The sequence below is a fragment of the Poecilia formosa genome, unplaced genomic scaffold, assembly GCF_000485575.1.
Source record: "Poecilia formosa unplaced genomic scaffold, Poecilia_formosa-5.1.2 Scaffold132, whole genome shotgun sequence".
In the NCBI taxonomy this organism is placed as follows: Eukaryota; Metazoa; Chordata; class Actinopteri; order Cyprinodontiformes; family Poeciliidae; genus Poecilia; species Poecilia formosa.
This window is the reverse complement of record NW_006800071.1, coordinates 255,100-278,738: the sequence shown is the minus strand read 5'-3', so window position 1 is coordinate 278,738 and position 23,639 is coordinate 255,100. Positions and strand designations below refer to the sequence as shown.

Below are 23,639 nucleotides of genomic sequence, written 5' to 3'. Positions count from 1 at the left end.
TCTACACACACGGCTTTTAGTTAACACAAGAAGTTTTCTTGTGACTGGCAAAATGAGCGTGTAAGTCTGGAAAATGCATTTTCTCATGCATGTTAACCACAGTTACAGAGGTAGTCTTTCTGCTTGGCCTGCAGGGAGTTGATGAATATGTTACTTGGAACAGTGAAATGCGCATTGACGCTCAAAAACATCATGAGAGTCGGCTATCAGTGTGACCTCCGGTTGTTTTTGCATCACTAAAAGAAAAAAAAAATACATTTTGTTCCTTCTTATGTACGAGTTAAAGGAACACACCAAAACTAAACTGCTTAAGTTTTAAGGGGACACAATCGGCTCACGCTCCTCTGCCTCCTGCGCGTTGACGACATGCGAACGCTGTATGGAAAGTCGTTTGAGCATTTATTCGACTTAAAGAAGGCTGTTCCTCTATGCTTTGGATATTTGGAGAGCAGTACAAGTTGGACTCAAAACCACCAAGTCATCTGGATATATATAAGGTTGTTAATTAGTGTTATATATATATCAATTATAACTGATAACACTCAATTCTTCTATCAAATGCCACTGTTCAAAACTAAACCGATAATCAAGTGAAGAGATTTACTCTGCCAAGCAGGATTCTGCTGGATGGTGCAATGGATCAATAATAATCCAAGAAACCCACTTTTCCAGTTTTGTCCTCACTACTGGGTCATAAAACATTTTAAACAGAGTGCTAAAAGACGAGTTGATTTTTTTTTGTCACCAATGTGTTTCAACAGTTCAGAGTAACGTCAGCTTGCCAAAGCCTTACCATGTTGTTTGGCAAGCATATTTTACAGCTCCAATTTATTTGAACTTTAAATTCATATTGTCTCATGAACAGACAGTATGATTGAAATAAAAAACAGCTTTTTGAAATATTTTCTGTTTTTGGTGATTTCTTTTTAAAGGATCAGAGAGAAAAAAAACTATTAAAATCGGAAATTGGATTTGGTATGAAAGTAATCAGATTTTATTTTGCTCAAACAACATTTTGTCACCTTCCTAAGTATAATTGTCTGGATCAATTTTTGGAAAAAGATAATGTAGGCAAAAAAAGAAATCAATTTTGGCAAATTATGATAGGCCATTATTTTTAGGAAGGTGGCGATTTTTAATTTGGGAGGCATTTTCTGTGTAACACACACTTAGTGTCACACTTTCCCAAATATACCGCATGTTCTTCTCTGTTAGTTTTCGTTTGGTTTACAGTCCCTAAATTATCAGTGGATTTCCCGACACCAATGTAGGAAAATATTTATCTATTGCATCGAATAAATACTAAAACGGCTTTCCATACCGAGGCGCTTTGTGTGCAGCAGCAACGGCGGCGCTTCAGCCGAACAAGAGGAGGAGCGCAGAGCCGCAGCGCTATTTATCGCATTCTCGGGGTTAAAATCGCGGTTATTCGTCGGCATACAGACGGACACGACAGCTGGAAGACATTTCCGCTTACTCCTGTGGATAGATCGACCGATAGCTAATATAACAACGCCTGTAAACAAGCGCTATCCGCGGACTGATTCGCACCTGCCGTGGAGACATGGACAACAAAGACTAAAGCCAGCGCTGCTCCCCGGGCTGCGGAGAACCGAGCCAGGCTGCCTTCGGCCCCCCAAAGAAATACAGTTTTCCTTAAAACTCGGTAGCGGAACCTGCTGGTTAACAGCACTTGTTTATAGGCCGAGCCGAGCCCGAACTGCTCGTTTTATTTATAGTAGCGCTTTCAATGCGTGTTTTTTCCTCAATCATTAAGTCTTAAACGGTTATAAATGATAGATATTAGCCCAAGTGAATAACAAGGCCTCCATAGTTGATTTTTTTATTTAATGAACATTACTTACTAGGATCAGTTTGACCGGATAGTGAATTCAATGGTTCTGTTATAAAATAAAATACAAATAAGTAGAAATATGTGGGTCATTCCCGAAGATGTGTTGCTGGCGGGAGCGCTATGGATCACCGAGAGAGCGAATCCGTACTTCATCCTCCAGAGACGGAAAGGCCACGGGGATGGAGGCGGCGGACTGGCCGGTGAGTCCCAGCCTTGAGCTGCCATGACTCTGCAACATCACCGTGATAAATATGACAATTTTCCATTAATTAAAGATGTCCAGGTGATGGTCATGTGATCAATCAGCTGTGACTTCCAAATCAATAATCAATGAGTTACTGAAGGTAAGGGGTCACCCCTTACCTTCAGTAACTCAGTCATGCTGCTTATTGATTTGGAAATTAACCAACTCAAGGCGTAAGAAAAGCTGAATCTTATATTAGCCTCCACAGACAATAACTTATTTTTGTCTTATCAGGGGACTTTGTAAGGATATTGCCTGCAGAAGAAATTAGATTCCTACCCAAACAATGACGCTTTCTGCTGTGCTGCTGCTAACAGCTACGGAGGCTGAATAACAGGGGATCTGTTTGCCAAACAGCCTGAGAGTCAGTCTGTTTGCTTGTTCATGCTGAATCATCCTTCTTCTTCTCTTCCTCACTCATCCTCCTCTTCCTCATTGGCATACTCCATCTAAAATGGGTCAAACAGCAGCAGAAGGATGAGGAGGTTATTGAAATAACTGGCCAAAGTTCTCATAAATTGAGATCTTGATGTTCTCCGAGTTGAAACACAGAACATTTTCTGGCCTGGAATCAGCTGACTGTGGTGATTTTGGGGCTTTAAAAGTCAGACTGCAGTTTTTGGAGTATTGGTGCACAGATGAAGACCTCTGCATGAGAAAATTCAGGAGTATAGTTTGAAACATTTAACTAAATCACCTGATTAGAAGAGTTTTGTTATTGTTTTCAGACTAGTCTTCATCTGCCAGCAATAACTGGGTGTTTTTCACGACTGGGGACCAAAGTTGCAACATTGGTTACATTTTCAGCTGCTGCAGATCATTTTCACACTGCATTGTGTCAAACAAACCAAACCCTTTGAGCAACCTGTTCCCATCCTCGCCTGTGGTGGCGCTGCACCAAGACCTACTGAAGGAAATGACATGATAACCTCTGAAGAAGACACTTCCTTCTTCATAAAATGTAAACCGAAACAGAGTGCCGTCAGATTTTATCTCTCCCGCTAGCACTACAATATCGCGTTTGTTTTTGTTGTATTTACCCAGAATGCCCTACGCTTTAGGCCACTTCCTTCTTTTGGAGCGGTCGCCGGTCCTCTTGGCATTCACATCATGCATTCAAATCGTGCCTAAATTCAAACTAATTTGATTAATTAAGTCCTAAATAGGGCGTAAACATCATAAGGATGCATTCATACCAGCCCTGATTAGTGTTGGAGAAAAGTCGTGATTTTAGTTTTGTTATCTTTTCAGACAGCTACAAGCAGACCACAGACGGCTGCTGTCTCTTTGCTGTCAGATTAATTGCAAACCCTCAATCAGATGCAGCTTAGTGACCAGCAACAGCTACCAAGTCCAACCTATTTGGACACAGTTCCTTTATACTAAAAAAGTAAAATACCGATCGCAGCTTAAAGACTTGACCTAAAACATGTTGGTGTGGATTATAGCTGGTTATTAGCTGCAATATTTCACACCAGTTACCTTCTGATTAACCTAATAAATGACATTTAAATCCTATTTTGGGGTAAAAATCTCTAGAAATATACACCGATAATGATGAATGTATTTTGTTTTCACTGAGGATATCATGTGCCGAATGGATTGTACAAGTTTCATTTCTTGGCCCTTACACCAGATTCTTACCGACGTGCGTCCTGACTGGTTGTCACGTGACCAAAGTCTATAAATGGATGACGAAAACCTAACTAAACATTTGAAGCAAATGTTTCAAAAGGAGGCCTTAAGACTCTACTTACCTAGATTCCTGTTGATGCTAGCTTTGCTAACGTTGTCTTCTACAAGAGAAATGGCTTCCTCAATCACCGCTGCTATTTGTGCGTCAAATTTACGGGCGTACCAGAAACAGGCAACAAAGGTTCCGGCTCAGGGACTTTTGTATGTTTAAAAAGGAATTGTGGTAAACACTTTAAAATCTGTTATTAATTAATCAAAATTAACATGTTATAGTCCAAAAAACACATTTAGAGTCCTCTGAAACACTGTTTCTGTGTGTAAAAGTTACCATTTAAAAATAAAAACAGCCCCCATAGCGGGGCCTTAGTTTCAGATCTTTATTCACAATGATGCAGGTCATCGTATTTGTCAAAAAAAAGCAAAGATTCTGCTGCAGTTTGAGTAAAGTTACTGTTAAGTAAAGTCATTCCAGGCTTCACTCTCTGCTTTCTATGGAATAGATTTCAGTTCGGATCTTAAGCTTCAATCAGTAACTCATTTTTATTCAGTCATTCAAAAGGCTAAATAACGACATTATTGCCACATGACACTCTTTAACACGGTTAGATTAAACAAAACTTTATAGAAAAATTAGAAACAAGATGTGGAGAAGTTCATGGGTGGAAATATTTTTTGGTATTAATAGTTTTTGTCAAAGCCTCTGAATCTGAGAAGCTGTTAAATAAAGTGTTGCTTATTTCTTAAATTTCCTTGCTGCACGTTTCCCCCCTTTATTTAGACATCTGAAGAAACCGCACACATTTCAGCTGCAGTTTATTTTTTTTATTCGAGGTGTCAAAGCTCTTTATCCTTGTTCAGACAATTAATTAACTGTTTGTAGTCTTCCCATTCCTTTGCTAATTGTGCTAATTAATCACCCCAGTTGATTGTTTGATTTGTATGCTGAATTACAGTTTTAGAGTCATCTGTTATCCAGAATGGAAACCAGCATAGCACCAGTATAATTTTAAAGCTGCATTAATAAAACTAGATCATTTTATTTGCGCCACATCTATTGAACTCTCATCAAAAGCACCAACCCAGTCTCTGCTTTGGCAATATTAAAGTTGTGTCGGGGGATGATGTCATGGTTATGTAAAAGCTGTGCTTGCTGACTTGCTGTGCGTGCCAGTTGCTACTGAGCAGCGCCCGGCAACACTGGCACGGCCCTCCGGCTTTTCCTCCAGGATGCTGAGCAGCCACCTTCAGCACGAGAGCAGAGCATGTAAACCAGAAGCTCAGCGCAGGCGTAAAACGCGACAGGATGTAGTCTGAATGGGCAGTTTGTGCAGAACACGGTGAAACCGATCAAGTGTGAAGAAGGTTGCATGATGCAGCATTATGACACTGTGGCCTCTGAGAAATAGAAAAATGGTAATCATCTCTGGAAGCTTTCCAGCCTGACATTTAGAGCAGGGCAGCCCTTTCTCTGAATGTGCACGGTGCCACGTTTAATCCCTTCCCCAGAAGATTCCACCTGAGGTTTTTGCCAAGATGAGGGCATGAGAAGGAATGCAGATTTGCATTTAAGGCCTGAAAATCTGCCTGTCAGTCAGAGCAGTGACTAAAGGTCAACAGACAGAAGATCTTTTATAGAGACACCAAAGTGGGAAGTTAATTGAAGCTTTGTATGAAGTTACAAAAATAAATTTGAGTAATAGAAACAAGCTAATTTAGATATAATTTAAATATAATTTAAATATAGTTTTTGTGCTAAAATAGTGTTTTTTCTTTCAACCGTATTGAAACACTTTTTTTTTCACATTACACAAGTCAACAGTTGGATGTTACTACTGGGGAAAACAACAAAGAAGACAGGAAGTGGTAGGAAGATGATGGTTTGTTTTTTGAACATCTCAGCTAGCTCAACCAAAAGTCTCACAGCATCACAGCTCATAAAAAGTTGTCATCTGAACGTGTTGAATCCACAACTGTTCTGTAAAATGGGGTGGGAAGTCACAGTCATGGAGATTATGACTATATATATTCTGTAGCTGTTCACATTCATCGCTGCCATGATTTTTAATAACTTATCGAGTGAACAAGCTTATTTATTTGTGATTTTAATGTCATATCTAATGGAAACGCCTCATTTGTTTGAAAAATTGTTGTTTCAACATCAGCAGAATATCAACAAAGATTTTCACACATTTGTAATGGAAAGGCAGCGAGTGATCATATCTGCATGTGGGCTGTCAAAGAGTCCTGATTGGTATGTTATTGTTGTATCTCATATTCCAGGCGTCACGTTGACGAAAAAAGCTACAAAAGCTGCAGGAGGGGAATTTGTTTTTAGCAATATAGGAAAATACACAACAAAACCCCATTTGATCTCACTGTAAATGCTTTAAGTCACAGGCTGTTGAGTCATTTGTTGCATAATTGAACACAAGGTTGCTCACGGCATAAAATTGCACACTATTCTTTTTTTGCACCGCATTTCATAATACAAATTATTTTTGTTTGCAGAGGATCATGCTTCTCCTTCTGCAGGCCTCAGCTTGCAGTGAAACACTTGTAAGTGAATGTTGATGGTTAAAGACGATGGGAATGTATATTGCCCTACTGAAGGTAGCCTAATTTGGTCAGTTTCTGTATCAGTTTCAGGTCAGGGGGCTTATTGTTGACATTTGTGGTTACCCACCACAGATCCTCTGTTTTCTTTTCAAGTTGTGGGGGAGGACCGAAAATGTGAATTGAAACAAGTAACTGTTTACATGGTGTGAACCTGGTTTCCTGCTCCTCCACCACATGGAAAAACAAGCTCAGAATGTGATTCGTTTCGCTCGAGCAGCAGGAACATCTGATTGTCTCTGTCTTAGAGAAGTCAGAGTGTCATATGATTTTTTTTTTGTTTTTTTAGAGTTTATTTTTGAGCAGCAGGAGTTTTTCAGTCAGAAAGGATAACTGGACTATTAGAGCTGCTTTGTTGTCTGTTTGTCTGGTTTTTAGGTTGTGGTGAGAGGGAGCACGTTGTGTTTTTGTGAGTTAGTCCTGCAGGCTTCATGTTTGGCATCAAACACAGAAGAGGAGAACACCGATTCCTCAAGTGCTGGACTAAGATATGACAGATTTAGCTGAAAGTTTCTTCTGAAAAAACCCAGAGACCTTATTTGTTTCCACTGCAGTCTGACACAGTTATTCTCATTTGGTTTTCCTGAAGTAAACCTCAACTCACACCTCCATCAAGCTGGTTGTTTCATGTAGGGCAACTAGAGTCCAGATCTGCAGGTTTTCACAAACTTTCACCACAAGATTTCTGAAGGAAGCATCAGCTTGTCACACGTTGGTTTACACTAACACCTTCAAGCCTTTTTTTGTTTTTTTCAGGTCGGCATGCAAGCGTCAGCAGTGACTTGGCGTTAACTTGCTGTTTTTCTGTAGTCAAACATGTCATGAATGCAAAAGCAGCTTCCTCTTTAGCAGAATGTTGAGTGTCAGCTTTGTTTTACATAACTAAATAGGTGCTGAATGGTGAAAATAAGATGAGAAGGAAGATTAAGGAGAAATCTGAGCTTTCTTCCTGCACACCAACTGCTCCCTTCATTAATAAAGCTGCTTTCTTTTCCCTCCTTTGTCTCCTCTATCCTCCCCCACCTACTCATTTTTTACATGAGTCATACAATTTGTCACAAAGGAGCTTTAAAACAAAAATAACCTGGAAAGGATCTTGTCTTGCAAACCTACTTGGTTCTGATGTTTGAATTTTAAAGGAGACTGTGGGTGGTTGGCACCACTAACTAAAAGATAGTTGATGCGAAAGTACTACACAAACACATGACTTAGTGGAAGCTAATGCTAAATGCTCACTTCAGTTCAAGTTATATCTGCCTGTGAAAGCACCAATTTAATTTTGACATAATTTATATGTTCTGTAATGCCCCAAGATTTTGTATTTATGATTACAGGGGAAAAAGCAAGAGAGAGGGAGGAGAAGGAATGGAATTGCTGCATAAAGTCTTTGTTTCAAAATAAACGTTTTAACTATTTGAAGAATTCTTAAGTCAATAGCCAAAATTTCAAAGCAGATCTCAGACTTTATTCAACTGAATGTTTACAAAATAACCAAATAAATTAGCTCTTTAGCGTTAATCTAGAAAAAGGTTAGAGTGCTAAACATTTTAAGGTTAGCACAAATGCTAAACGCTAAGCAAAATTAGCCCTGCTGTTATCAGATTAGCAGAACTGTGACCATCACTGGAGGTTGTTCTCACATGTAGCTCCTTCGGTGTTGCTGTCGGCCTCCTTTCAGCTATAAGGTTCCTGTTATGTCACTGTTTTCCTATTGGTGGTTTTGTACACTTCTCCTGACTGATACCTTCATAAAATAAGAACTTTTGATGCTTTCTCAGTTCTCTTCAACCTGTGACTTGAGCTGAAGGTTTAACTTTGAGCTGAAACAAACTGAATATTGAAATTACACAAAAACTTCTTCACTAGTTTGAAACTCTGCGGGGAAGCTTCGGATTTAAAGTTGTCTCCGTGTTTCTGGATCTGGTGGGCCTGAACAGAGTCTGCATTTTCTTGTTTTAAAAGCTTCTACTTAACATTTTATTGCTGCAGGTCAGATGTTAAGATTTCTCCTTTCTTTGCAGTGTGGCCAACATTTTAAATGTTCCTGCATAAGACAGGTTAAAAAGCCCAAATGGATTAACTTGATGTTAAATTATCGTTTTTAACATGCTAAGTTAGAAGATTTGAGTTTGAGAAGCGCTGGCGTAACCTGGACCAATAGTCAGTTACTTCAAATGGATTCATGCTAATTGGTTACAACTAATGGATAAATTATTAAAGGGCTTATTAACTATTAATAAGACCATTGGTTATAGCTCATCTATAATTTAAGTAGGACTTGTCAGAAAAATGCTGGGCAGTAACGGTATTGCAGAGGACGACGGGTTAGTAAGTAAACATAAGTTGAAGCCACAGGAAATTTAAACCATGGCACTCTTCCTGTTGAAATGGAAAAAATAGTGACATGTTTTTAGCTAATTTTGTTTTTGTCTACAGCTAATTTACGGTTTTAAAATCTGCATCAAATATTTTTTCCCCTCCTGTTTGCTAGAGCACAATCTGAAGTTTAAGATTTCAGGTTTTTGTTTAATAATTTATTTTGTGCGGTTGCAGGTTTGCTTGTTGGGACTTTGGATGTCGTTCTGGACTCGAGCGCTCGGATGGCTCCTTACCGGATCCTCTACCAGACCCCTGACTCTGTAGTCTACTGGATCATCGCTCACGGTAGGAGAACATTTTTTCACTCCCACACCTCATGTTATCAAAACAGATTAATAAACTCAGCTGCCACAACTTAAACTTTAAGTTTATTTTTAACTGTTTGGAGTCAGATAAAGGCTGAATGAAATGGGTTGCATAATATGTTGCAAATTTATCACCATTGGAGTATCACTTTTTGCAATATTAATGTTGCAAAGGACTGCTTGGACGGCAAATATTAGCCATGCCTTCCTGCATGCTATGGCAGTAATATATGCTTGTTGTTGTTTTAAAAGGATGCTGAGGTGAACATTGTTTGTATTTTGTTCACATATTGCAGGTTATATCGTCTTCGCCACATATATCCGCATCATGTTGCATGTTTCCCTGATCGGCTTTCTGCGTCGTTTGGCAGGAACCTTTTGTTTCTTTTTAATTAAATGAAGATTAATTAAAATCTTATTTATACAGGTGAACAACCAGTTTGTTATTAAATGGAGTCATTTGTCTGACATGGACATTTTAACATAACAGCTTGACTCTAAAATAGATTTGGCTCTTTTTCCATCTCCTCCCAGTTCTTTGTTCCTCCTCCCAGAAATCTGATGTCTAATGTGGTCAGAGTGCATTAAATGAAGGGCTGTTAGCTGCAGCGTGTGGCAACCATCACTGTTCTGGGATCAGTTTCTACCTAAATAATCTGTTTTACTGTCACATCTCAGCATCAACTTAATTTAATTTGAAATAAAAAAAAGCCAGAACAGAGCAGAATGATCAGAAATGAAAGTTTAAAGTGTTTGTTGTTGACTTCAGTTGGTCTGTTGGATAAACTCCCTGCTGACTGTTTGGCTCTTCTGTTGTGCTGAAACCGTTTCTCAGAGCCCCAGGGCTTCGCTCTCATGGTCTTGTTTTCATCGCTGAACCGCTTAAAAGCCAAATATTGAATTTACTATGAAAGACTCTTTGTTCATTGTTTTTAGAAAAGAATAAAAACATGGCACCAGAATATGAACATACTGCTGGTTTTGTTGAGGTTTTTCCACATATTGACATTTCTCTTTATATAATAAAGTCCAGTATAAAGATTTCTGATGTGGTCAAACTCCTGGATTTTAGGTTGGAAAAATTACACCCTGATATACAATTGTAATTTTTTCATACAGATTGTGACACCCATCTCCTACAATTATTGTAGAAAACTAACAAATACTGAATTCATTTTTGCTCCTGAATTGGTTTTAATTGGATAACAACCCATTCTCCTACAAACGTCTATAATTTTTGTTATCCAGAATCTTAGGAAGGAAAGATTTCTGTCCAGCTTTTCTTTTTTCTTTCAGAAATGTCAGGGAAATATTCAGTTTTATTAATATCACTGTTGGTCCTTATTTCTCCATTGACTCAGTCATTTCCTTAGATGGAAACCTTTTAAATTAGTTTGAATAATTAATTGAGCATACTGTACTATTTGATAACAAGGATCAATTAAAATGAATGCCTGATTGAATTGAAATGATTTTTCTTTTTTTGTAAAGTGCCTTAAGCTGACTTTAGTTGTGAATTGGCGGTGAACTAAATTGAATTGAATTGAATTTGGACTGTTCTCCAGACTATTTTTAAAGATTATTTTGATTCTTTTCATCTTATCTGCAAATTACTGCCTTAGCTGAAGTATTCTAATGTCCTGAACCTCATGTGAAGTCGGCTGAATTAGTTTGACTTAATAGGATTTACTGTAATTGATGGTAGGTGTAGACTGAATGCTGGAAGTGATTCAAAGTTGTTTTTTTAATGACTTGCAGAGAAATCCGCCCAGGTTATTGGAGCTTTTTAAGTCTTAATATTTTTTCACTTGCAGTAATTTCTGAAGAATGTTATTTTAAACATGGAGAAAGTTTTCACATGATTTATGAAGGAGTGGATTTCATAAATTAACTGTCCTTTCAGCATGATGGCGCCTTAGGCCCAATGTGTTTCTGTAACAGTCCAACTTTTTTTGTCCTCCTCGACCTGCAGGAACGTCTCGGAAAGAGATCACTGAGCACTGGGAGTGGCTCGAACACAACCTGCTGCAGACTCTGTCCATCTTCGAGAACGAGAACGACATCACCACCTTTGTCAAAGGAAAAGTGCAGGTGAGTCCTCAGCCTCATGCAGAAAGGCCCCTTTGTGTCATGCCTCTGTAATTGTCAATTTTCTGTTTCTTTTGCAGGGGATAATCGCAGAGTTCAACAAGAATCATGACGTCAAAGAGGACGACGACACGGACAAATTTAAGGAGGCGAGTTCGAAGTTCCGGAAACTGTTTGGGATGCCAGATGAAGAGAAGCTGGTCAACTATTACTCCTGCAGCTATTGGAAGGGGAAGGTTCCCCGGCAGGGATGGCTGTACCTCAGCATCAACCACATCTGCTTCTACTCATATTTACTGGGAAAAGAAGGTGTGTATTATCTGTGTATCAAAATACATCCCAGCAGTGTACGTATTTTAGGCTTAAAAACAAAAATGGAGTGTTGTCAGATTTTTGCTGTTGTAAGATTTATTCTTTGTCTTAAAGACTGAGAGTCATTTCTACCTTTAGTGCTAGATTCTTGAGTTTGTGTTGGTTGTATTTACCCAGAATGCCCTGCACTATAGTCCACTTTCTGCTTTTGGAGCAGCCTTTGGTGTGTTTGGCGTTTACATATATATTTAAACAGCACAAGAGTTCACTGCAACCAAACCATGACGTAGGTTTGGAGGAAGACCAGAGTTTGTTTATTTAGTCTGCATAAAAGTTTGATTACGCTTTCACACCTCCCCAAACGAACCAGACTTTCTAGCTAAACAAACTAGAGTTTGGTCCAAGTGGATTAAAGTGGGCTGGTGTGAATGCAGCCTTAGTTTACAATCAACTAAGAGAGCAAGTTTCTTAAGCCAAGGTTCAGTTACAGCTAGCCTTCATTAAGCATAGCTTGGTCATGTCTAAAATTGAACAGTATCATTTCCTCACTCTCAGCCAAACTGGTGGTCCGCTGGGCCGACATCACCCAGCTGGAGAAGAGCGCCACCCTCCTCCTGCCCGACGTCATCAAGGTGAGCACTCGCGCCAACGAGCACGTCTTCTCCGTCTTCCTAAACATCAACGAGACCTTCAAACTGGCGGAGCAGCTGGCCAACATCGCCATGCGGCGGCTGCTGGACAACAAAGGCTTCGAACTGGACCGCTCGCTGCCCAAGCTGAAGAAGAAGTCGCCCAAGAAAGTGTCGGCGCTGAAGAGGTACGAGAAAGCTAACACAACCACGCTAACGCTGGATGACATATCAGTGGAAGAGACTCTTACATTGCAAAAACACAAAACCTTACCAAGTCATTTTGATCTAGTTTCTAGTGCAAATATTTTAGTTCACTTGGAAAAAAACAAAAGCAAAATATACTGCAAGAAACTAGACCAAAAACTACTTGTTAAGATTGTGTTTTTGCAGTGTAGGAAACCAAAGGGTGTGGTGACATAAACTGAGCCTTTGAATTAATTGTATTATCCGTGTTTGGTCGCTACGTCTTATCTAGACAAATATTTGACTTGGCTGCTGTGCACTGCTCTGTCTGTTGGTCTATTCATTCACACAAGTTGTAAAACTTCACAAAAACATTTAATCTTTTTCAAAACTCCTCAGTAAAACATCATATAATACAAAGGTTTTGCATCTTTTAGAGATCTGGACGCGAGAGCAAAGAGCGAGCGTTACCGGGCTCTCTTCCGTCTGCCCAAAGACGAAAAACTGGACGGACACACAGACTGCACGCTGTGGACGCCGTTTAACAAGATGCACATCCTGGGCCAGATGTTTGTGTCCACCAACTACATCTGCTTCACCAGCAAGGAGGAGACGCTGTGCAGCCTCATCATCCCCCTGCGGGAGGTGAGAAAGGACATGCAGTTTGGTCATGTTGTAATAGTTTGCATGTTGTGGTGTGTCACCACCTGTCAGCCTTGGGAAGGCAGGTTGTAAAAATACAACTTGTGATTTGAGGAGAGTCTTATTTGGGAAGATCTAAATGATTTAGTTTTTTTTATGTGTCTCAATGCCCTGCAGGTGACCATCGTGGAGAAGGCAGACAGCTCCAACGTTCTGCCTAGCCCGCTCTCCATCAGCACCAAGAATCGCATGACTTTTCTGTTTGCCAACCTGAAAGACAGAGACTTCCTGGTGCAGAGGATCTCTGACTTCCTGCAGCAAACCACCTCCAAGATTTACCTGGAAAGGGAGCTGAACGGCAGCCTGAACAGCTCGGATGACGAGGTAAAAACACAGTCGGGGTTCAGTCAGATCTTCCTTACCTCTGACAAAAAGTAGGGAGTCACTGTTTTAGCAGGATATTGTTCTGGAGTATAAATAAATAAGAGGCTATACAAGGAAATGAATAAATGTGGAATTTCTAGATTGAATACTTTAGTTTCAGGAACTTGCAGAGCCTAACATTATTTACTGCAGCAGTAAATAATGTTTACTGCTGCAGTAAACATTATTTACTGCAGCTTATCTTATCTACTGCAGATTTTTAAAGGTCTGCCTAAAAATCAGATCCAGAACGCTGCTGCTGGCGTTCTGACTAAAACCAGGAAGTTAGAGCTCATCACAGCAGTTCTAACGTCCTTCCACTGGCTCCCTGCAGCTCACAGACCTTAAGATACTGGTGCTAGTTTATAAATCACTGAACAGCTTAGCACCACAGTACATTAAAGATCTGCTGCTGTTGTATCAACCTTCCAAATCTCTCAGTTCTCCTGGTTCTGGTTCTGCTCTGCATCCCCAAAACCAGAACCAAACAGAGAAAGTATTCAGCTTCTATCCACCACAAATCTGGAACAAGCTTCCAGAAAAACTACTAAAACACTGAGGAGTTTTGTTTGCATGAAAGCTAAAAGTCCATTTTGACTTGCCTCACCTTTCAGAAATACATTTAAATGTTGCTCTTCTGCAGGTTTACTCCCATCACGGCTCCCTGCTCTCCTGCAGTCCGCAGCAGACTCTGGCCTCAGACATCGAACGCACCTTCAACCTGAACGACAACAGCGTGCCGACGGCCTCAGAGGCCCTCATGACTATGTACCGCCGCCGCTCACCTGAGGAGTTTAACCCCAAACTGGTGAGTCCCATTATGAAAAATCCTCTCGTCTCGTCTGCCCGACCTTTGACCCTGCCATCTTCACTTCCTCTCAGGCTAAGGAGTTCCTGAAGGAGCAGGCGTGGAAGAACCACTTCACGGAGTACGGCGAGGGGGTGTGCATGTACCGCACGGAGAAGACGAAGGAGCTCGTCCTCAAAGGCATCCCTGAGAGCATGAGGGGGGAGCTGTGGCTGCTGTTCTCAGGTGGGCAAACAATTCAAACCCATTACCTGCAGGAACCCGTGCTGGAAACCACACACTGAGACGAAAAGGAAACCTGAAGCGTATTTCAGACACGTTTTATGAAACGAAGACTTCCTGTTTACAGATTAGACAACAACAGTTTAACATCTGCTGGGAGAAGTTTCTCTAAAGCTTCTGCAGCTTGATTCAGTTTGTTCAAAAAGCATCAATACTCCTTCAACCTTTTTATATTCTGTCACATTACAACCACAAACTTCAATGTACTTAATTAGGATTACATTTTCAACCGTTACAAAGTAGTGCATAATGAGGTGGAAGGAAAATGGCTCTACTCTGCTCAGCCTCATTGAGTTTAATACTTTATTGAACCACCTTTTTGCTGCATTTACAGCTGCAGCTTTGCAGTTTACACAATAATCAAGATGCATAAAAAATACAAAATAAACATTAAATTCCTTTTTAAATTGGAATGTTGTGCGGTGGTTTATCTACGTCACAATATTCCAGTAAAATGCATCAAAATGTGTGGATTTAATGTGAAAAAATGTGGAAAAGGTCAATAGGTGTGAATACTTTTGGATATAAAAATTGGGCATAGGTCATCCTGTTAAGTCACTTTGGATTAAAACAAATCAGGAACAAAACTGATCAAAAAGACTTGAGAAAGACGATAGATGTTAAAGAAAACCTCAGGAGTCGGCCTTTGCTATTGCATAATGTTTGAACTACATGCTTTTACAAAATATTTCCAGAAACGTCTCAAAGTTTTAAAGGCAATTGTCAGGTTAATTTCAGGCCTTTAAAGGGTTAATATAGAAAAAGGAGACGTTGCATATTATTGAACTGACAGGAAAAAATCCAACACAGCTGGATTTACCTGAATCAGAGGGAACAGCAGTGTGTCATTTTTCAAGCTTTGGCTCGTGAAGCGAAATCTTTCACCACCCAAAACACGCCGCAAGTAAGAACACGATCCAGAGGTTTCAGTTTACAACCACAGTTACGTGTCTCATGCCTGCAGCTGCAGATCATCACCTGAGTGAAAGTAGGTTGGTCACAGACGGCCTGACCCAGTTTTTAGAGAGTAAACACATCCTCAGTGCAGGAGGCAGAGTTCACTGTTCAGTTTGAATCACACTGACCTTTGAACTTTGAACTGCCTTGTTGCAGAGATGTGCTATACGATTAAAAAAAGGTGGAGCACGAACAGCTGCAGGTTTACTGAACTAACAGGTTAAATGAAGCCATTTTATTAATATGAACTATATCTGGTGTTAAATGTGCAGCTTCTGGTCCTTCATATAAACTGAGAAAAGATGAAAGGAGAACAAAACTGATTTTGTGCCGCAAACTTAAAAAACTTCCAATTTAGGTGGAAATTTCTAAAACATAAATAATATTGATTTACATAAGGTATATTTAGTTTTATTGTGATTTCTACACATTATTTTACTTTTATCAGAATTATTTAAATCTGACAGTGCAGCAAAAACAGAATCGTAGTTTCATTTACTTTTTGTCTGCACTATAACACATTATACCTTATTCTTTAAGTTTCTGAATTTACCTGCATGTGAAAACAAAAAGGCATGTTTGTAATTTTGTTGCAAATGATTTCAGATGTCATACATGTTGCTGCTTTCAGTTTTTAAATCCTGCGTGTTTTCCTGGTCAGGGGCGATCAACGAGATGACGACTCACCCCGGTTACTACGAAGACCTGGTGGAGAAATCGATGGGGAAGTACAACCTGGCCACCGAGGAGATCGAGAGGGACCTGCACCGCTCGCTGCCGGAGCACCCGGCCTTCCAGAACGAGATGGGCATCGCCGCACTGCGCAGGGTCCTGACCGCCTACGCCTTCAGGAACCCCAACATCGGATACTGTCAGGTGAAGACCCGATTGTGATTATCCCAACATGACTCAGCAGCAGCAGCAGCAGCAGCGAGGGATGTCGCTATCCAATCACAGGATCAGATATCGGGCCCCATCAAGTGGCATCAGACTGGATCGGAATCAAATGTTGATAAATAAGGCGAATAAAAAACGTAAGGGACATTCTGGATTGGGCTGAACGATGAGATAAAAATGATATAATCATTTTGTATCAGTCGATATCGACAATTATTGATTAGTTTTCTGTTTTAAATATCTGAAATACTGCCAACCAAATGTGACCTTTCCTGTTTCATCCGTAGTTTTCACTCCACAAAGTTATTTTTTTATTTTTAAGCAGTTATGAGGAACATTGGTGAAACTCTAAACTGCTGCAGCGCAAGTTACTCAACAGGTTGTTGCTAGGTAACCAAAGAGTGAGTGAGTTGCTAGGTAACCAAAGAGTGAGTGAGTTGCTAGGTAACCAAAGAGTGAGTGAGTTGCTAGGTAACCAAAGAGTGAGTGAGTTGCTAAGTAACCAAAGAGTGAGTGAGTTGCTAGGTAACCAAAGAGTGAGTGAGTTGCTAGGTAACCAAAGAGTGAGTGAGTTAGATGATTCCACTAACCTATCTAAGGTAGATGTGAGTTTGAGCAGCTAAAGCTATTCCTCTGCCTACATCTCCCAGAATGCTGTGCAGTTCAGTGATCCAGAACCGAACACTGGTTCAGAACATTCTACCAGACGTATTATCTATTGATACTGATCATGTGTCTATTGGGACATATTAAAATGATTTTTTGAAGCAGCAGCCGCAGCCGCAGCAGCAGCAGCTGCTCGCCTTCCTGGTCTGTTTTTGAATCTTTCTTGTCTCGACAGGCCATGAACATCGTCACATCTGTGTTACTGCTTTATGCTAAAGAAGAAGAAGCTTTCTGGCTCCTGGTGGCTCTCTGCGAGAGGATGCTGCCCGACTACTACAACACAAGAGTAGTTGGTCAGTCTGAACACATCCAACTGGACTGTTGACTTGGTGATTTGTGTGTGTGAAGACGTAACGGCGTCGATCCTTCACGTTTAGGAGCCCTGGTTGATCAGGGAGTGTTCGAGGAGCTCGCCCGCGAGTATGTCCCACAGCTGTATGACTGCATGCAGGACCTGGGCGTCATATCCACCATCTCCCTCTCCTGGTTCCTCACCCTCTTCCTGTCCGTCATGCCGTTCGAGAGCGCCGTGGTGGTGGTCGACTGTTTCTTCTACGACGGCATCAAGGTCATCTTTCAGCTGGCGCTCTCTGTCCTGCACGCCAACATCCACCAGCTGCTGGGCTGCAAGGACGACGGAGAGGCCATGACTGTCCTGGGCAGGTAAGGAGGAGGAGATGCTAGAGATGCTACTAGGGGATTTTTAGGCCTTAGCTGAGGTAGATAAGATCAGTGGATAAGATCTGCTTCACATGCAAGTATCAGCTGATCACTGATCTCCCAAAATTAAGGAGATCGGCACCAATAAATCGGCAAGCTGATAAATCGGTGCACATATTTTTGCAAGAACAGTAAAGTTAACACTTTAGCTTTCAAATTTCAGTTTGTTCAGCCTTAGAGCACAAAACTTCTTTCTTTTACAGATTCTGGCATTTCAGTATTAAAATCAGTTTTTAATTTAATAGAAAATAACCTTTTATGTTTTCCAAATAACTTCACATTTATTGGTCTCATTTTGTCTGTGTGCAGGTACCTGGACAGTGTGACCAACAAGGACAGCACCCTCCCTCCCATCCCTCACCTTCACTCTCTGCTCACCGACAACGGAGAACCACATCCAGAGGTTGACATCTTCAAGCTGGTCCGCAGCTCCTATGAGGTAAAACATCTGACGGCTTGTGTCTGTCTGACTGACTAGCAAGGCTGGTTTTTAACACAATAACTTGAAGATGTTGTGTTTTTTGCAGTGTACTGATGGAGATCCAGCCTTCATGTCTGTGTTTTTTCCTTTTCGGTAGAAATTCGGCTCGATCCGCGCAGACGTGATCGAACAGATGCGCTTCAAACAGAGACTGAGGGTCATTCAGACCATTGAGGACACAACCAAACGCAACGTGGTAAGAAACCTCTGCAATCATTAAGAGTTTCTTTTTCACGCAGAGTTTATTCCATGCTTCTCGTTAAATCTAGCTGTAGAAAGTAACAAAAGAAGCTTTGGTGTCGTTTTACAGATGAGATCCTCACGGTTTGTTCTCTTTTATTCCAGGTTCGAACTATTGTGACAGAGACGGCTTTCAGTATTGATGAGTTGGAGGAGCTTTATGTGCTTTTCAAGGTGAGTCGGAACTTTTTAATCGTAAGAAAACGCAAGATATAAACTTGATCATTATAGAAAGAAGGTTACCACAAATTCAACCCAGAACAGATTAATCGAAAAAGGTTTAAGTTTTAGTCAACATCACCATTCTGAACGCTATTAGGTGGTGCTGCAACACTCTTCAGTGTGAATGTTGTTATTGAGGAATGAGGATTAAAAGAGAGTGAGAGAGCAAAGCTTTCAGCAGATAATAGGAAGGTTTAACATATCACGGCAGAATTGCGTTTGTTGTTTCACACACACACACACACACACACACACACACACATACACATACACATACACACACACACACAGTAACGACTGTTTGTGGTTACAGCTGCACTAAATAGGCTAAAATCTCAACTTTGTAATGATTGTTGTCTTCGTAAAATTACAAAGCCGTTTTAAAACAAGTGACCAGTTTTGCACTCCATAAAATAACTGAAAGTTCACAGTCAGAAAAATAATAAATGCTGTTTTTTTTGTTGTTTTTTGTTTTTATCTTACATCATAGTTGTTAAACAGAAACCAAAAACTACTAAAATAATTATCAGCAGTTTGAAGCTTTGCTATTATTTCTCACTGTCTGAAGTTAAATCAGACCAAACGTCTCTTGTTTTAGGTCAGTCAGAATTACCAAAATGATGTCAATTTGCCAAAACAAACAGCACTTCAGTTCCAGTTGCATTTTTTAAAGTTTGTACCTGCCTCTTCTGTTGTCTTCGTCAGGCGGAGCACCTGAGCAGCTGTTACTGGGGCAGCAGCAGTAACCCCACCGAGCGCCACGACCCCAGCCTGCCGTACCTGGAGCAGTACCGCATCGACGTGGAGCTGTTCAAGGGCCTGTTCGCCCTGCTGTTCCCCTGGGCCAACGGAGCCCACTCTGACCCGCTGGCGGTGCGCTTCTTCCGTCTGCTGGACGAAAACGGAGACGCCCTGCTCAACTTCCGAGACTTCATCAACGGCCTGAGTAAGCAGGGATGGGTCACGAACACATCCGTTCTGGATGTCGTTGGTTCTGTCTCAGCTCTCAACTCCATGTTGTGTGTTGCAGGTGTTTTGTGTCATGGGGATCTAACAGAGAAGCTGAAGCTCCTCTACAAGATGCACGTCTTGCCTGGTGAGTGTCAGACAAGTAGCAACAAATAATATTTTAATACTACTGACCAGTAGCTGCATTCTATTACAGATGTCAAAGCACAAAGTGTTTCCATTAAATAAGAAATGCAATTAAAATCACGTGAACAAATTAAAAAATATGCTGTGCAATCATCCTCCATCTACTTCCTGTTTTCTAATTCGTCTTTCCGCCATCAGTGACATTCTGGTTGTTGTTCATGTGACTTGTGTGATTGCAGTTTTGCAAAATAAAATAATTTTGATACGACCAAAAGAACCTATGTGTTTCTATGAAGTGAATTTATTTTCAAAATGTTAAATTGTGGCGTTATATGGCCCGTAGAAACGCTTCTATTTATCTTATTTCTAGGTTACTAAATTATTTGTACTAGTATCCAGACAGTAAGGTTTAGTTTTTTGCACTGCTGTAGAGATTATGCTGTTTTTCAACAAGACACAGAATTTTTCAGCCTCCCTGAACTTTGCATTTTAGCCTAATTCTGTAAAGAAACTGTTTTTCCCCAGAAATCACTCATGAGCAAGAAGAGCCCGACTCGGCCTTCGAAGCCACTCAGTACTTCTTCGAAGACATCACTCCAGAAACATCCATCAGTAAGTTTAAACCTCCTAACAGATCACTTCTTTGTGCCGCACGTATTTTTGTTTTTCAGGTTTAGTCAGAGCAGATCGGTACACAGACTCGGAAAGCAGACTGGAGATTTTTATCAGGCAGTTAGAAAGTAAAATCAGATTTTGTGGCGATGTGATTTGCACATGAAGGATGCAGTTGTGTTAACCATGCAACCACAAATCCCACTGACTGATTGAAGCTCCATCTGCCGATTCAACTAGATGACGTAGCAGAAGCTGTTCAATGGATACATTTGTCCAATTTGGGTCAAGTTTGTTTGTAAAGCACATTTCAGCAACAAAGCAGCTCAGAGTGCTATAAACCATAAAAACGTCAGTTAATTGTTCCATCTTAACAATTTGCCATAATCAAAATCATCAATATAAATAAAATATGTTGATAAATGTCTGATTTACTAGTAATCAAAGACGGCTCTAAATCAGTTTTTGTTTTTGCCTTTTCCATTCTTTTTATCCTTAATGTATTTCAAAAGTTTGAATAGTTTAGCTGCTTTTTCAACCACTTTTCTGTTTCTTCATTCAAACCCATCAAACATTTCCACAATTTTGCAAATTAATATGACAAAATTCAGTGTTAATTGTTGGAATTATGTATGAAAAACAAACACAATGCCAATATTGTGTGAACGCACTTTGTCTGTAAATATAGATAAATATGTTTCCGTTAAATAAGAAACACAATTAAAATCAAGTGAATAAATAAATAAAAACACATTGTGTCTTGCCTCCTTGGGCATTAAATCTGGACTTTGACTAGACCATTCTAAAACATCAATATGTTTCGATCTAAGACATCTATTGTAGCTCAGGTTACTTATTTATTACTTCTCTTCTCAGGTCGGGATTCAAAGGGTCGAGGCGAGAAGGATGATGGCTTCGTCAGAGTTACGTTCAAGACTGAAAAAGGTGAGAGAAATCATAGGACACAAGAAAAGATGCTGAATAAAAAACCTCATCAGGGAAGAAGGAGGTTCTGTGTCTGAGATGAATGTGTCTGTATGGGGAATGGGCGAATCAGATCCAAAGACCTTAAAATGCGGGCTGAAGCTAATTATGTGTCATCATCCACAGTGAAGTAAGTCCTATATTAACACTGCCTGAAAGGCCGCTCGCACAGGAAGAAGCCACGACTCAAAAAGCAACATAGAAAGCCAGAGAATGGCGTTTGCTAAAGCACTCAAATGATTTCCTTCATATGAATAAGGTTCTGTCAGGAGGAATGGGCTAAAATTCTAGAAAACTGTTGTGAGACGTTTGTGGAAACCCAAATGTTTGACCAAAGTTATAAGCTTAAAAGGCAATTTTACTAAATACTTAGCAAGAAAATGTGTGCCGTTTATAGAATGTTTTAACTGTAATATGGAACCAAACGTCTAATTAAAATTTTAAAATCTTGAAGAGATTCTTTAAATTTCTTTGACAGTGAAGAAACTGAGCACTCCTGATTACCGTCACTACTTGAAACTGTGGAACGAGGAGACGAAGCCCAAACGAGAAAGCACAAAGGACCTTCCAAAGCTGAACCAGGTAGGATTTGATCTGAGAAACGGCTTTGTGCTTAGAGATCGTAAACATTTATGTCTGTGTCTTTAAAAATTAAGTGTTTTAAGTTAATTCAGCAATTTTTTTCTGTATCGGACTGGTATTGGCCGATACTAAACCTCACATATCGGTATCAGAAGTGAAAAAGTGGATCCATGGATCCCTAGTGTAGAGTAAATCTCTATAGGCACCAGCAACCCTTGTTTAGGTTTGGGCATTTATCATAATGTTTATCATGTATTGTGAACATTTCTTGTAATGATAAGAATTGTGATGTATTGTTTCTGTCTTTCAGAGTCAGTTCATTGAGCTCTGTAAGACACTCTACAGCATGTTCAGTGAGGATGTAGCTGAGCAGGAGCTTTATCACGCCACTGCAACCGTCACCAGTCTGCTGCTGGAAATGGGAGAAGTGGGGAAGCTCTTCACTTCCTGCGGCCGGAAGGATCCCAGCCAGGAGACGAATTCGGAGTCGAGTTTGTGCAGGAGAGACTTGGTGGATCTCAAATCCACTCAAGACCCTCTGGATCTGGGAGATGTTTTCATCCCGGCGGAGCTGGAGGACAAGCCGAGCCCCTGCGAGGACGCCAAGCAGCAGGATGTGAGCGAGGAGCTGGCGCCCATGCAGGACATCAAGCTGGAAGACTCGTCCCCCAAGGAGACGGGGACGTCATCCGCCATGCTCATCTCCGACGACGAAACAAAAGACGACACGTCCATGTCGTCGTACTCGGTGCTGAGCGCCGGCTCCCACGAGCTGGACGAGAAGCTGCAGTGCGAAGACATCGCCGACGACACAGTGCTGGTGTGCAGCGACGAGCGGCCCTCGGAGCGCGAACGGAGAGGGATTCCCAACGGCGGCGGCCTGCCGCACAGCACCAGCATCGACAAAGACTGGGCCATCACCTTCGAGCAGTTCCTGGCCTCCGTCCTCACCGAACAGGCTCTGGTGCGGTACTTCGAGAAGCCGGTGGACGTGGCGGCATGCATCACCAACGCCAAGAACGTGCGGAAAGTCGGGCGCCCCCTGCTGTCCACTAGTGACTATGAGATCTCTCTCTCTGGCTGAAGGACTAAAGCTGTTCTGAAGGGTTTCCGTGACATTTTCTAGGATTGTGGAGAAAATTGTACAAGTGTATATGTGAAAGAATGTGAAGAATGTGACCAAATCTGCTTCTAATGACGTATTTTACCAGAAGTTTAAAACCTACCATGTAAATCAATAGATCCTGTTGTCTGAAGAGAAGACCACACTGCAAAAATACAAAATCTTACCAAGTATTTTTGGTCCAATTTCTAGTGAAAAATATGTTAGGTTTGTTTTATTTCAGGTACACTAACTTTCCAGTAACTTTTTAGGAAAATATAGGAGCTTGTTTTAAGTAAATAATCACTTAATATTGATGAGAAAGTACTAGTTCCTCTGGGAGATTTATTCACTTAAAACAAAACATTTTTCCCACTGATAAATCAGCCTTGATTTCCTTAATTATGGGCCATCTTTGATCGGCCGACGCGTACATGTAAAGCTGATCTTATCCGCCGATCTCATTTACTTGGCAAAGGTTTAAAAATCAACCTCTGTCCTCTTCTGCTCTGCAGTGAGAGAGGCTCGACTTTCTGTACATTGGCAGTTAACAGTCAACCCATTGTTGCCAACTCAGCGACTTTCTTGCTATATTTAGCAACATTTCAGACAAAAAAAAA

General features: G+C 40.7%; 1 protein-coding gene and 1 long non-coding RNA gene across 2 annotated transcripts; one reads left to right on the top strand and one right to left on the bottom strand.

The window, feature by feature from the left end:
* Positions 1–1,325: 1,325 nt before the first annotated feature.
* On the top strand, positions 1,326–23,639 carry tbc1d9 (TBC1 domain family, member 9 (with GRAM domain)). Its single transcript, XM_007561965.2, has 21 exons — positions 1,326–2,055; positions 8,961–9,071; positions 11,064–11,182; positions 11,260–11,488; positions 12,047–12,308; positions 12,744–12,951; positions 13,126–13,332; positions 14,015–14,179; positions 14,254–14,404; positions 16,080–16,294; positions 17,157–17,274; positions 17,359–17,644; positions 18,011–18,140; positions 18,280–18,378; positions 18,528–18,596; positions 19,350–19,590; positions 19,675–19,740; positions 20,265–20,351; positions 21,228–21,296; positions 21,814–21,917; positions 22,228–23,639. The coding sequence occupies exons 1-21, from the start codon at positions 1,935–1,937 to the stop codon at positions 22,999–23,001; spliced, it is 3,831 nt and encodes a 1,276-aa protein (XP_007562027.1). The 5' UTR covers positions 1,326–1,934; the 3' UTR covers positions 23,002–23,639.
* LOC103144820 (uncharacterized) lies at positions 1,994–4,004 on the bottom strand. Its single transcript, XR_476948.2, has 3 exons — positions 3,857–4,004; positions 2,379–2,548; positions 1,994–2,084 (listed from the first exon to the last, which is right to left on the bottom strand). It is a non-coding gene; the product is annotated as an uncharacterized LOC103144820 (long non-coding RNA).